Genomic DNA, 14,371 nt, shown 5'->3' on the forward strand with positions numbered 1-14,371 from the left:
GGGGGGGCGGCGCGGGCACGGCGCTGGGGCGGGTTCCAGCGGCGCTCGGCGGGGACGCAGCGCGGGGCTCAGCGCTCGGGGAGAGGGGGGGTTCCGGCGGCGTGGCGCTCGGGGGAGGCGCTGTGGGGGGGGTGTGGCGCGGCACGGCGCTCGGCGGGGACTTGGGGGGGCGGCACTTTTTTTTGCTGCTTGGGACAGCAAAAAAGTTAGAGTCGGCCCTGTATACACTAAAGAAGGGGATCTTACAGAACTAAAACTATTCTTACAGAATAATTTGTGTCCCCCTCATTTCTGGTCACTTTCACACAACTCACCCCACATTTGGGCCCTGGCAGGCTGAGGTGTGTGGTGGGGAACAACTTCAGCTCACACACAGACTTTGTAATGCAGCAGGGGAATCAGTTTACTAGGCCTAGTCCCAGCTTCACCCCACCCTGGGACACTGGATTCAATCCAGTTGTGGGGTGGGAAACCATCTATATTTAAGGCTGGATAAACAGCATGGCCATAATGCCATGACCTCACTCATCCTCCCTTAGCCTCATGCTACACAAAATATTCACCCAATATTAACTGTAACTGGCACCAATTGTAAACCAAAGCAGTGGCATCAAATCAGGTTTCAGTAAAACACAAGCAAGATCTATGGCCTCAGTTAAATCTGGACTGTCCACACCTTATTAACCCTTAAACTCTCATTTAACAGCCTAACTCTTAGGCTGGGATCTTTGCTTGCCAACATCCCAACCTTTTAAGAGTTAACTACTGGCAAAACCAACGGTGGCATCAAGATTACACATCTCAATTCCAGTTTAGGTCAAACTCATAATTTCTCCCAGCACTCCCCTCGTCAGTGATCCCCACCTCAGGCCCTCATATCACCAGCCCCACTACAGTAGCTATTGAAGGGATGTAGCTGCTAAAGCTGGATGAATAAGGACAAGGAATTCAAGGGCATGCTGCAAAAGCTATCTAGGTAAATCCCTCAACCCCCAAGAAGCACACAAATGCACCACCACCATCGCTAACCCCTCCCTTCTTGTGAGCGTCTCATCTTTGGCAGAAGTGTTAATAGAAGCAGGCTTGCTCAGGAATGACCTGGGAGATCAGAGAATGACTGAACCATGATTCGTGCCTCGTCCCGGCTCAGAACTGACCAGCCTGCTTCTTAAATACCGTACATCACTCTAACATGCATTGCAGTGACACCAGCATCAGGAAACAATGGACACCATTGCTGACCGCGCGTGTCTTCATACTCACACTCAGCAGGAGGCCCTTGTTTTCTTTGATGGCACCTATACAGCCGACAAAGCCGATGATCATGACGAAAGTCCCTGTGACAATCAGCAGGTTGGCAGCCGACAGGGATGGGAAAGAAGAGGAGAGGGTAGCAAAGTTCCCTTGGGTAACAGCCAGCCAGATGCCAACTCCAAGGATCCCGCAGCCTCCCAGCTGGGAAAACAAAGAGAAACAAAGAAACTCTGTCAGAGCATCCATTATTCGTATTATTTTTTCATCTATATCACAGTAGTATCTAGAGGCCCCATTGTACTAGGCCCTGTGTACACACGTACACACACACATGCGCTCACACGCACACACAGAGTAAGAGATCATTCCTACCCTAAACTGCTTTCAGACTAAATACACAAGACAGACAAAGGGTGGAGGAAAGAATCATTATTATCCCCATTTTACTGATGGGGAAACTCAGGCACCGAGACATGATGTGACCTGACCAAGACCATGATGTGTCTGTGGCAGAGTCAGAACCCAGATCTCCTGAGTCCCAGACCAGTGTCTTAACCACAAGGGCAACCTCCTCCTCTCTCCTTCTCTGAGGGAAAAGCAGGCACTCTGGGAGGCAAGGGTGAAACTCTCATAATTTCTGGTCTGGTTGTGGGCCAGGTACTATTTAGGTAGCTCAGAGAACTGCACATAAAGCAGTGTGTGCTACACCCCCTCTGCCTCTCACCCATGACACACAATCTCCCACTCCTGGCATGCCCCCTACATCAAGGCTTGCAAGAGGGACTGCAAAGTGCTCCTTGCGGCTGTCCTAGGCAGTGCCTGTGCTAGGAAAATTCTCCATAGCCAATTAAGGGGGGAGGGTTACCGCATACAGGGGCTATAGTGGGAGAGAGGATCCCTTCCCTAGTATTGCAAATAGTGACACTGATCACCCGTATTGTGGCCTAGTTACTTTGATAATTCAATCCTCAGCAGAGAACTTGAAGACTCCTTGGGCTGGTCTAGAACAGGCCCAAGTGAAAAGCAATAGTACACGGTTCCCAGATACGTAAAAAGTGGAAAGGCTGCACTAAGGTGTGGCCAGGCTCAATCACAAAAACAACATCTATGGTGGTTATATTCACTGGTACTTTTTAAAAAATGAGTTCATTTATCAGCCTGCTGTTTATAATTGTGAGAAAGCCCACAGAATTGTAACAATTCAAGTAAAGCTGTGAAATTAAATAGACTTAAACAAAGGGGATTTCATTTGATAACAGTCTCACAGCAGAGCATCACTTAGGTTTCTTTCATTCTCTCTCTTTAAAATAAAACTCAATAAAAAAAATCTGTTATAATTGCACTTTATTATCTAAAATCAAAGGCTGGGAAAGAAACCATATTCACATAGTAATAAGTCACATGTGTCATTCTCTTTCAGATGCATATCAATTAAATGTCTGCATAAAGTGGGTGAACGTAAGGCAAATCATGAACCAGAAAAGGAAGGAGAAAGAGCTAGCTACAAACTCAGGCAGTAGATCTCAGAAATGAAATAGAAGAAATCCAAGGAAACTGCAAAGTAATCTCTCAGTTTGAATAACTCTAATCAGTTATTTAGGGCTGGATTGTGCATCTGCGCTGGCCCCATCCCCCCTGAGGGCCAGTGCAGAGCCACACAGCTCAAGGCAAGGCTGAGGGAAGATGCACAGACTGCACCATCTTTTAGTATGTTTTAGCTGGTTCCCACAGTTGCTCTCAACATCTTTGGCAGGGTGGTAAAGGGCTGGGGCAATACCTCACACCAGCCCCACGAGATCAGCAGATAGGCTTCCAAGGAAGGTCGGGGAGTCCCCATCATAGGAAGCTTTTAAAAACAAGTTGGACAAACATCTGTGAGGGATGGTCTAGGTTAACTTGGTCCTGCCACAGCGCAAGGGGCTGGACTTAATGACTTCTCAAGGTCCCTTCCAGCCCTACATTTGTATGATTCTATCTCCTGCCACACATCCTCCACAAGAGCCAGGGACAGTTCAGGCCATATGATTCCCACACTTATATACAATATATGTACACAATAACCAATCCATGCATCATGCAGTCATTGCCAAGATTTCCAAGGAGGTGTAGTTTGACCAAACAATTTGTTTAGGTGTTCATGCTTCAGGTACCATCCCACCCCTTAGTCATTGTTTAGTGTGCTTCAAGGAGGATGCAAATAACAGCAATGAAAATAAGCAAAGGAAACAACAGCTTAAGAAAAATCTCTTAAGCATAAAGGTCTATTAGACTGGAATAGCATCTACAGAGAATTCCAAGGCTGGAATCAGTTAAAATTAGACTGGTCAAAACAACTGAAATACACTCTCAGGACCTTCCTGCTCTAGCAGGGAAGATAGAGAAAAAACTAAGGAATATGTTCACCTCTCTCCAATTTCTATGATTCTATGCCTCAGAATCAGCCTCTGAGCACGGGACACAACACGGCTACACAACTGTCTCAATTAGGTAGTAACGAGTGCAGATCCCCAGGAGCACCAGAGGCATCCATTTGCAATCCATTTAGCTATTATCTTTAATACAGTGCTTATGAAATTCCAAGGCACCAATAAAATGCAGCATATGTCATCCCCGTATCGTAGCACTTATCATTGTTATTTTGTTGCCTTGACTGATAGTGAATGTATATGACTGTACTTTGTAATCTGCATGAAGTGCGTCTCACTAGCAAGCATTATTATTCATGCGGCAGCCGAAAGATTTGATTGCAACAACCGTTCCAGCATCACCTGTTAAATTCTTTGCCATATGAGGAGCATAAAGGATATAAAGTCCTTCAAACACCATTGCCCCTAGGATCCTAGATTTCCCCAAAGACACCTCTAGCATCAGACTTTTAGTTATGAGTACATTGATCCTGCTCTCAAAAATCACCCCACACCAATGCATCTTCAAACAGAAGCACTTGTACATGCAAATGCTGGGGTTTGCGGGTGTATCCATTTAGTCCAGAGCTGAAAACTTAAGGCCAATTTGTCAGCCGGTGTAGATCACCATGGCTCCATTAACTTCAATAGAGCTACACCAATTTATACCAGCTGACGATCAGGCCCAGAATCTTTAGACTTCTAAAAGGAAAAGTTGATTGACCAAAGCTGGAAGTCTGGAGACAATCGCACCAGCATTCCAGTGTCTTGGGAATGACTCTTTCAGCAATAGGCCCAATTAACTCACTCTGACTCACACCAGGGGATTTCACAAAGCCCTTCTCATGGGAAATGACAACCATGCCCAATCCTTCTTACTGCAGTTACGTTCATTCCTCCCACATTCCAAACCGTTCTCTGCTTCGAGTGCCCCACATCAAAACCACTACATGACAAGCTCTGTCCTCAGAGGCAGGGACTCCTTTTAGAGCAGGGGTCTCCAACTCAAATGACCATGAGGGCCGCATGAGGACTAGTACATTAGCCCGAGGGCCGCATTACTGACACCTCCCACCCCCACCCCTGCCCCCACTCCACCCCTTCCATGAGGCCCCACCCCTGACTCGCCTCTTCCCACCCCTTCCCTGCCCCCATTCCAACCCCTTCCCCGAAATCCCCACCCCAACTCTGCCCCCTCCCTGCCCCCAGGGGGTGTAGGAGAGGTGTGGGGTGTGGCAGGGGCTCAGGGCAGGGAGTTGTAATGTGGGGTGCAGGAGGGGTGAGGGGTACTGCAGGGGGTCAGGGTGCGGGGTGAGGCGGGGACTCAGGGCAGGGGGTATGGGTGCCACATGGGGCTCAGGGCAGGGGTTAGGGGTTCAGGAGGGGCTTCAGGGTGCAGGAGGGGTGCGGCATGGGGCTCAGGGCAGTGGGTTAGGATGCAGGAGGGGTGCGGGGTGAGGCGGGAGTTCAGGGCAGGGGGTAGGGGTGCAGGAGGGGTGCGGCATGGGGCTCAGGACAGTGGGTTGGGATGCAGGAGGGGTTGGAGTGAGGCAGGGTGTTCAGGGCAGGGGGTCGGGGTGCAGGAGGGGTGTGGGGTGAGGCAGGGGGTTCAGGGCAGGAGGTCAGGGTGCAGCAGGGGGCTCAGGGCAGGGGGTTCGGCTGCAGGAGGGGTTCGGGGGCAGGATCTAGCCCAGCGCCTACCGGGGGGCAGGGCAGGCTCCCTGCCTGCCTGCCCTGCCTGCCCTGCCCCGCGCGGCTCTGGGAAGAGGCTGGAATGTGGGGAAGGGGGGCGGAGGAGCTGTGTGTTGATGCTGCTTCAGGCAGCGCCTCCAGCAGCTCCCATTGGCCGCGGTTCCCCATTCCCACCCCCCTCTCTACGTTCTAGCCTCTTCCCGGAGCGGCGTGGGGCAGGGCAGGCAGGGAGCCTGCCCTGCCCCCGGTGCACGTCCGGCCGGAGCCGCTGTAGGTAAACACTGGGGGAGGGCGGGGTGGCTGCGAGGGGTTTGCAGGCCACAGATAACCCCACGGGCCGTGTTTTTGAGACCCCTGTTTTAGAGCTAAGCAATGCAGCTTTTTAAGGCCCTGATTCCACAAAGCACTTAAGCACACTCCCTATTCATCAAAGCACGTAGGCATATGCTTAATTTTAAGCATATGTTTATGTCCCCTTGACTTCAGCAGCACTTAAGCATTTGCTTACGCACTTTCCTGAATAGTAGCCTAATGGTCTGATCCAAAGCCCACTGATGTCAATGGGAGTCTTCCAGTGGGCTTTGAGTCTGGCCACAACTGACCAAATGGACCGTTGCTGAGCAACTTGAGATACACTGGCCCTTACCATTCTCTGAGTACAAGCTGCTACCTCTGCCATCCTGAGTCTGTGGATTTGAGAGACCTTGTTTATTTACATTATAGACTTTGGAGCAAAGAGAGACTAATGTAAAAGTTTTGTTGCAGTTGATTCCCTGCTGCCTGCCTGTCTGTTTTGATTTCTACTTGACATCTGAGGAGCTGCAATTTATGGATAATTTTACTCCGTTATTTATGCTGTTCTTTTCCTCCTTGTTTGTGCCAAACACTTGGAGGAAGAGTGATGAGATGATAGCTCTTGACAGCTTTCAGGACTTGCTGTGATGTGAAATAAAACAAAAACAAAACCACTAACGGGGCTGCTTTTGATAGCTTTCCTGTGTTCAAGAAAGGTCCAAAATTGTCGTGGTTAAAGGAGACACTAATCACTGAAACAAAAGAGCGGCAGAAAGACTGTGGCAGTGGTGTGATATATTGGCAAATAAATACAAGCCCTTACTGAGTTCATGTGGCAGGTGAGAGACAGGACCTGCTTATCAAAGATGATGCCATATGCCAGATTTCTGATTATGGCTTCACTCATTCTCCTCTGAATTAAAAATCTGATAACATTTTGTCCAATTATTTCTGATGTACCACTCCTTTGCCAATGGCACCCCAAAAATTAATCTCAAAACTAGATCTGAAACTGATCACAGCTCATCTTAGCAAGGTTTCGTTTCCATAATTATATACTTTATCCTTCTGTAGCACATTTCCTTCAAAAACCTGACAGTACTCAGAGGAGAAAGATAATTTTGTGGTTAAAGCACTGCACTGGGACCCAGGAGATTTGGATTCAATTCTTGGCTCTGCCACACACTTCCTGTTGTGAATCTTAGACAAGTTATTTGATCTCTCTGTGCTGTAGTTTGCCAACTAAATTGGGGATGACAATCCTTCCGTTATCCATGTTGTCTATTTTTGTAGAAGATTGACAGCTGTTCAGAGCAGACTGTTTCTTACTACGGATATACACAGTGATGAGTGCAACTAGGCTTTGATCTTGGCTGGACTTTCTCGGCACTACTATAATACACATAATAAAGCATTTCACAAAATTTAGCTAACCCCCACACACCCCAAGTGGGATAGAGATTATTACTACCTAGTTATTATCCCCATGGGTAAACTTTGACAGAGAAAGGTTAAGTGATATAACCATGGTCCAAGGGTCAGTAGCAGACCTAGGAAGGAAATGTAGGGGCTTGAATCTACTCTCACTTACCCCAAGAGAAAATCCAGAGAAATTCCACTGAACACAATTTCACCAGTGTAAATCTGGCTGTGTATGTGATCAGTCTACAGTCCTAGGAGTCCTGATTCTCACGTCCTGTGCTCAAATGGCTTGACAACACCTTCTTCCAATAGTCCCAGCCATGATATCTCAGCCATGCTTGGACCAGGAATGCATAATTACTAACTTCATCCAGGTGGCAGGCACCACTCTTCAGTGTGCCTTACTCACCAGATCTCAGCTGAGAGACAGGGTACCATATTATGCCCCACTGTATTTAACAATGCCTTGCATGAGAGAACACACTGTGGTCTCTTCACTGTGTGTTGCTAAACTAATAATGGAATTTAACTCCTTGTGTGCCTACAGCCCACAGCACACAATAGGTCCTTGGAAGCAGCATACATATTAGGACTAGATGAACAGTAAGAATCTAGCCTAGTTCAGGAGCTATAGGGCTTGCAATGCCTGTAGAGAGACACCTATGTTTTAATACAAAATAGGCCCATTGTTAAAAAAAATGGCTAATGCTGCTGGGAGACTCCCCATGTCATGTGCACATATCGAACTGTGGGCCCAGTTCACCAATCCAACCCACGTACATTAGGTACCAATTATGCTGAAATCAGTGGAGTTCTAAGGAAGCGAATTGAGCCTGCGAAAAAGGAGAATTAGGCCCCGCATGTTTGTGCAGCAAGTCTTGCATGCTGTGCAAACTGCAAGAACAAAGAGAAAATGATTTAAGTGTTCTCCTTTTGTGCATAAGCAAAAATAGAAGAAAGAGCTCAATAGCTGTGTCTGTACCAGGCTCCTTCCTCTGAGTTGGCTCCAACTGCACTCATTCCTTGGCCCCTTTGAAGGGGAGCAGAGGTATATGATATTCATCAGTTGCAGAAGGAGCAAATACTGAAAAAAATCAGTAAGAAGCCCCTTTTCTTGACACCCTCCTCCCCCGCTTTCCTTTTCCTCTTAAAATAGCAGTGAGCAGTTTCTTGCCTGGAGCTTTAGAATATGCCCAGCCAACACCCCTCTCTTGCACAATCAGAAACTAGAAGCATCTACGTTAAGTTTACATGATATTAAAAGGACCACCTCATCCCAACTGAGAGACTCCCCACTCTCAGCTCAGGAACATCCACAGCAGGACATCCAGAAGGCAAATAGACTCAGCTTCTGTCAGGAGCAAATTCCAGAGTGAAGCGCCCTCCACTTGAACATGCCCTGCACTCAGCCCTCAATTATGTAAGCCTAGGGACTCTCACGTCAAGCTGTCCAGCAGGTTCAACTACCTGGCTCAAATGCTGGGAGAAAAGTGCTCCCTGAAATAATCAGCACCAAAACTAACCACAATGAATACTCTGAACTGCACCTAGAAACAAACTGGCAGCTAGTGCACCCGCTAGTGAGTGGGAGTCCTGTGTTCCCTGCAAGATGCACTGCTAAGTAAGGGCTGGATTGAAATCTTGGAATCCAGCCTGAGGAAGGAACCACACTTCCCCAGGAGCAGAGTCCAGCATATTGTGACTCAGAGTCGCAGTCCCTTTCCTGCTTCCTCCATGCTCCTAGGGGAGGGAAGTCATTTCTGTCAGCCCTTTTGCAGGCACAGGTTGCTCCCCCTCTGCGCCAGCTCTGATGCATGGACTGTTGCATTGCATGGGGGTGGAACCAAATCTCTACCCGCATCCTGGCCATAGCCACCCACTCCATGCCAACCTGCACAAGAGAGAAAGCAACAGCTTGGTGGCAACTGCTCTCCCTTCTGCATAGGTTTCAGTGATATGGGTAGACCATGCAACAGAATAAGGGGGATCTTTATGTCCCTTCCTCCCCTGCATAGGCATGCAGCAGGGCTCATGACTGAGCCCTAAGTAGGCAGGTGCATTCAGTACCACCTGAAGTTTCCAAATGGTCTTCAAGTTTAGTTCCAAGTACTGTGCATGGTTTATTCTGGTGGTGACAAAGGCATGGACAGTTATAGCAAGGTTCAAAACTGAAGGTAACATCCCACTAACCAAGCAAAGATGAAGTATCTCTCTCTGTCTGACACACACACGCACACACACACACCCACTTTGGGTGGAAAAACGGCCTCTAGAATTAGATCTTTAGAATAATTCTAATGGGTTGGAAAATAAATTATTCAGACTTCAGAGCATACATTTAAAATTGATCCTACAGCACTGTAAACAAAGTAATCTCAAGCAACCCCAGATACATGCATGCAACTGGAGGAATTAATTCTGCCGTACAGCTACTCGCTTACAATATAGTGGGAGAAATTGCCTCATTGTTCATCATAATGGCCCTGGTGTCCCTAAGTGATTTTTTATTGGTTTTATTGCATAGAAAATGCATCTAATCAAGGATTTTCATGTTGTATCTGATTAGGCTCAACACACCCTATCTCATCGTTTAGACAGACATTCTTTTGCATTTAAAAAAAATCAACTGATATTGGTCATACAGTACACTCAGATTATTTGGTTTTGCAGTAAAACTAATTCACATATTCAGATATTATTATTATTTCTGTTTATAAACTAACAGGCAAATCGTGTTAGCCTCTTAGAATCACACTGGCTATAAAGTAATTTCCTATATGCATATGCTATCACCTCTTTAACTACAAAGAAGAATAAAAGTATACAATGGAACAGTACTGTCATAGTATTAACATTGTTAGTAATAGTTATTGGCCTTAATAACGTAAGGCATACCTAAGCTATTGTTCCCTTTATTCCTCCAACAGCTCTGGTTTGTCACAGACATATTCAAAAGAAATGAGAACCCTTCGTTATAAAACAGCTTCCTCCACTATGCTGATCACAACTTGTTATAGAAGTACATGTGGGGGACCTGCTAGTGGTTCATCCAGATGAGATGACACTTTAGAGGTTATCTATTATGGAGGAGTAAGGGTTTGGGAGGGGGGCATACACAACTGACTAGCTCTTCCTTTGGGAAAAGGGGTTCAAATCAGCAATTATTCACAAGTGGAATATGTCGGGTGGACTCAGTCAGATAGCCTTGTGGACATTTGTCCGTCCCACAAAAATCACTGGAGTGTGGCACTTGTTTGTTCAGTGTGGATCTAAGACTGAAATAGCCTCAGTGTCAATATGGCATGAATGGGATGCTTTCGCAGAACTGCTGGGGAAGGTGACAACACATACAGGCCTCCATACCTACATGCAGCTAATGCTATGTCTCTTTTACTTTCCAAGCTCTGAAATTCACCAAATGTTATGGAAAAGAGGAGGAGGACAGTCATCTGCTTAAGGGTCTGAATTGAGACTTAGGAGATCTGGGTTCAATTCCCTGCTCTTCCACAGAATGACTGTGGGAAAATTACTTAATCTCTCAGTGCCTTGACTCACCATCTATAAAAAAAGCATAATAATCCTTTCTCCCACCTCTTGTTTAATTAGATTGGAAGGGCAAGACAGGGACTGGTTTTTACTGTGTGTATTTACGGTACCTAACACAATGGGACCCTGATTGTCTCTGGGGCTTTTAGCAATAATAATAAGTAAATAAATAAATAAACAATGAAATACATCAAATTAGAAAAAGATTCTGAAAATATTTTGCTTAGTGGGGACACGTTCCTTTCCTTCATCCCCTGAGCTTGAGCCCTTATCTCTTTTGCAGAGTTCAACAGATCTAGCAACTATTTCCTGGCTACATCAAAATTCATTTAAAACATCCATACTAGAGCAAAATTCTCCATGGATTGTTCTATTCAGCTACTGCCCTGAATAGGGAGTTATGGGGAACTTCATTGCCTGGGAAGGAGCTCAGGGAGGGATTGTCTCTCAAACCGGCACAATACCTGTCTTCACTCCCTGATATTCATACAATTCCATCCTATGCTATTCAGGTTCTTAGACCATGCCCATCACTAGGTCATCTGAACGCCTTCCAGTGATACTGTCCTTTAGTGCAGGCTCTACCCATTCTTGTGCTCTACAGACCAGAAACCTTGCTCCCTCCTCCCAATGAAGTCTCTTTCATGCTCTTGAGGGTGAATGGAGCTAGCAGTCCCTTGCGCTTCCCAGGTTTAGATACTCCAGTTCCTCTGGCCCTTGTGTAAGGTTCCTTTCTTCCTTTTCCTCTCATTCTGGGCATCTCTACGAGGGCTAGGGACAGTCTTGGTCTAAAGAGTTGGCTGTAATGAGACTGACTTGGTTTGGAAAGATCACTACAACAGAAAAGTTAAAGGTATCAATTGCCCTGCTCACACAGAGCAGAAGAGCCATTTTGAGGAGAAGGCTTAAATAGATATCCTAGGAGAAAATAAAAGCCTGAGTATTTCAGACATAAAACTTATTATGCGGTGACAAACTAATGGGAAACGGGGCACTCTAGAAGGAGACATATTTGCTGTAAACTGAATGAAGCACACATTATTTGTTTTACAATACCTGGGACTAAAGACACTGAGTTTTTCTCTTACCTGCATCGGGTAACTACTTACTAATGCCAGCATGTTTGGAGGGAGCCTCTGAAGGATTTGTAGCCACTAGAAGACAACTCTTCAAGATCTCCAACATTATGTGACTTAGCATATCTAAATGACGAAGGTAAGCCACGGAGATAAACACAATGGGCCAGATCCCCAGCTGGTGTAAACTGGTGTCACTCCATTGAGTTGAGCATTCACTAGCCTGAAATGCTAAACTTGCCATCTTCTCCCATTTCACAGACAAATGATAATACAAGCCCACCCACCCTCCTTCCTTTCCCACCACCAGTTTGAATGTGAACTTTCTAGTGCAATTTTAATTTCTTGCTTCATTTGTCTAGCACCAACCTACTCTCAGGGGTGGGGGGCTGCAGACATGCAATTAGTTAAACCGCTCCTAATCCTGCTTCTCGCCTAGCTGTAATTCAGCTCTGACTTGCACCTGGGAGAATGCTACTCTTCTTAAATCAAACAACAGAAATCCCCAATGTAATTAGCTACTAATCAAAATCTCTCTCTTTCTTGCTCAGATCCATTAGGCATATAAACCATATTTCCTTACAGATGGGCACAGGAATTCAATGGAGGTTTGTCTTACTCCAGAATTACTAGTGGTGAGGGAGTCCTCTACTGGCCTGACACGCAGATGATTTGTTACAATTTCTGCACTTTTGATCTGTGACAATTGTAAGCACATGCTAGATGAGGTGCCTACAAGAAATGGATTCCAGTTTCATCAGTTATTCTGAGAGTCACTCTCTGAACTAGAAACAATACTTGCACCAAATGCGTTCTGCACTCGAGTCATGATACGCTGAACAGATCAAAGGAATTTTAACTGTGAGCCTTCTAAACACACAATTCTTCCTCCTTTCTACTGCTGTCTCCTCTGCTTCAACCCCTTGGGTGAGCGTTTCAGAACTGCTTAAGGGAGCTGGATGCATGGGGCAGATCCTCAGTGGATGTGAATTGTCATAGCTCCATTGCGCCTGAAAATCTGCCCCACAATTCCTATGAAAATCAATGGAAAGTGGCTATCCAAATCCTCTAGGCAGTTATGAAGATATCTGCTCTTATTTTAAAGTATTGGGCAGCCTTTCTAGAGTGACATTAATGCTCATGTGAACAGGAATGCTTCAGGAGGGCTGGTGGAGCACAGGGAATGAAAGTCCTACCCTTTCCACAATAAAATCTACCACATTTGTAAATGAAAATGAGTCTGGTAGTCTCAATATAATTCCTGGTGAACATCTATCTAGAGCAGTGGTTTTCAACCAGTGGCCATAGACTATGTTTTAGATTTTCAAAGGGGTCTGCACCCCCATTCAAAAAATGTTAGGGGTCTGCAAATGAAAAAAATGTTGAAAACCATTGGTCTAGAGGCACAACACAGCATCAGTGTCTCTAGTGTATTTCAGCCCAGGATTGCAACAATAGGATGCACCACTTGAGCTGTGGGGAGAAATTTTGCAGTGTGCAAGGCTGCTCTAAAGAGGACTGTAACCTGGGCAATCCATTCCTCACTAAATTCACTTTAGTTTGTAATTCCATTGCTTCCAAAACACACACTGCCTCAGCTCAGAACAAAAGTGCCAACTCCACCCAGCATGGAGAGGATAACTCCGTGTCAATAATGGATCACAATGCAGATACGCCTCTACTATTAGGTTCAGGGCTTCATTTTAAAAACAAAATATATTTCTTGCTGGATTTTTTTTTATGTTGGTATTTTATTTTGCTTGGTTGTCATTTTATTTTGCTGTTGTCTTCTTGCACTGAGATTCCTGCAACCCCTAGGTAAGGACTTTCAGATGGATAGGACTGAGTTAGGCACAGAGCATTACAGCTGCCACTCCTTGCAGTTCTGCAGATGATCAACAGAGCACAGGGATTAAAAATTAAAAGCTCTATGAAACTAAATCTTTGGCCTGCCATCCCGCTTCCTTTTCATCTGGTTGAAAAATGAATTTATAACAACAAAAATCTACAATTTGCAATGCTGATAAAACTCCGAGCTTGAAACATAGGCCATTATTTACATAAGCACCAGATACATTCCTTCAAAAGCTACTGGTTTAGATCCTCAGCTGGGAGAAATCAGTGTGGCTCCAATGAAATCACTGCACTAGTTTACATCAGCTGAGGATCTGGCCCATGGGGTTGTCTTAAATGTCAATACCTTGAATGGCAGGGTAATGTGCTGCTTTCCCTGTTTCTGAAATGAATCTCCTGCCCAGCAGTGCAATCTGGTGCTATCCATTGTGCTAAGCATTAATTGAAAGGGAAGTTCAGTGTGTCATTATCCATGGTCTTGAAATCTATCCTGCATAGTAGTGCAATGTGTCTTATTCCAGGGTTCTGGAGTGGAGGGGCTTGTTTGTTCGTTGTTTAACTGGAGTTTACTGCAGAGTGTGCCAACTACTGATGCCTGTGATCCTGAACTGTATCCAGTCTGTCACAACAATATCCTGCTCTCTGCCTGCTTGATCCTCAGTGCCCTTTCTGGCAGCGTAATCTGTTGTCACCTGGTCCAAGCAATGCATCTCTGCAATTTATATTATTTTATCTCCTTTGAATCAAACGTAGCCTATAAGATAGGCTTTCTTTTAGGAGCTTTGGAATTTGCCAGGCTAATACACTGTGCTAAGCATTTTCTTGTCA

The 14,371-nt window shown here is 45.7% G+C and overlaps 1 protein-coding gene across 6 annotated transcripts in view; it reads right to left on the reverse strand.

The window, feature by feature from the left end:
- TSPAN4 (tetraspanin 4) overlaps positions 1 to 14,371 on the reverse strand; it is a 491,871-nt gene that overhangs the window by 111,989 nt on the left and 365,511 nt on the right. For all 6 annotated transcript variants that reach the window (XM_034770346.1, XM_034770343.1, XM_034770344.1 and 3 more), the window contains one exon: positions 1,264 to 1,455. In XM_034770346.1, coding sequence (XP_034626237.1) covers positions 1,264 to 1,455 — 192 coding nt within the window. The remainder of the gene's footprint in view (positions 1 to 1,263; positions 1,456 to 14,371) is intronic.

The sequence above is a fragment of the Trachemys scripta genome, chromosome 4 (genome assembly GCF_013100865.1).
Source record: "Trachemys scripta elegans isolate TJP31775 chromosome 4, CAS_Tse_1.0, whole genome shotgun sequence".
Taxonomy (NCBI): domain Eukaryota; kingdom Metazoa; phylum Chordata; order Testudines; family Emydidae; genus Trachemys; species Trachemys scripta.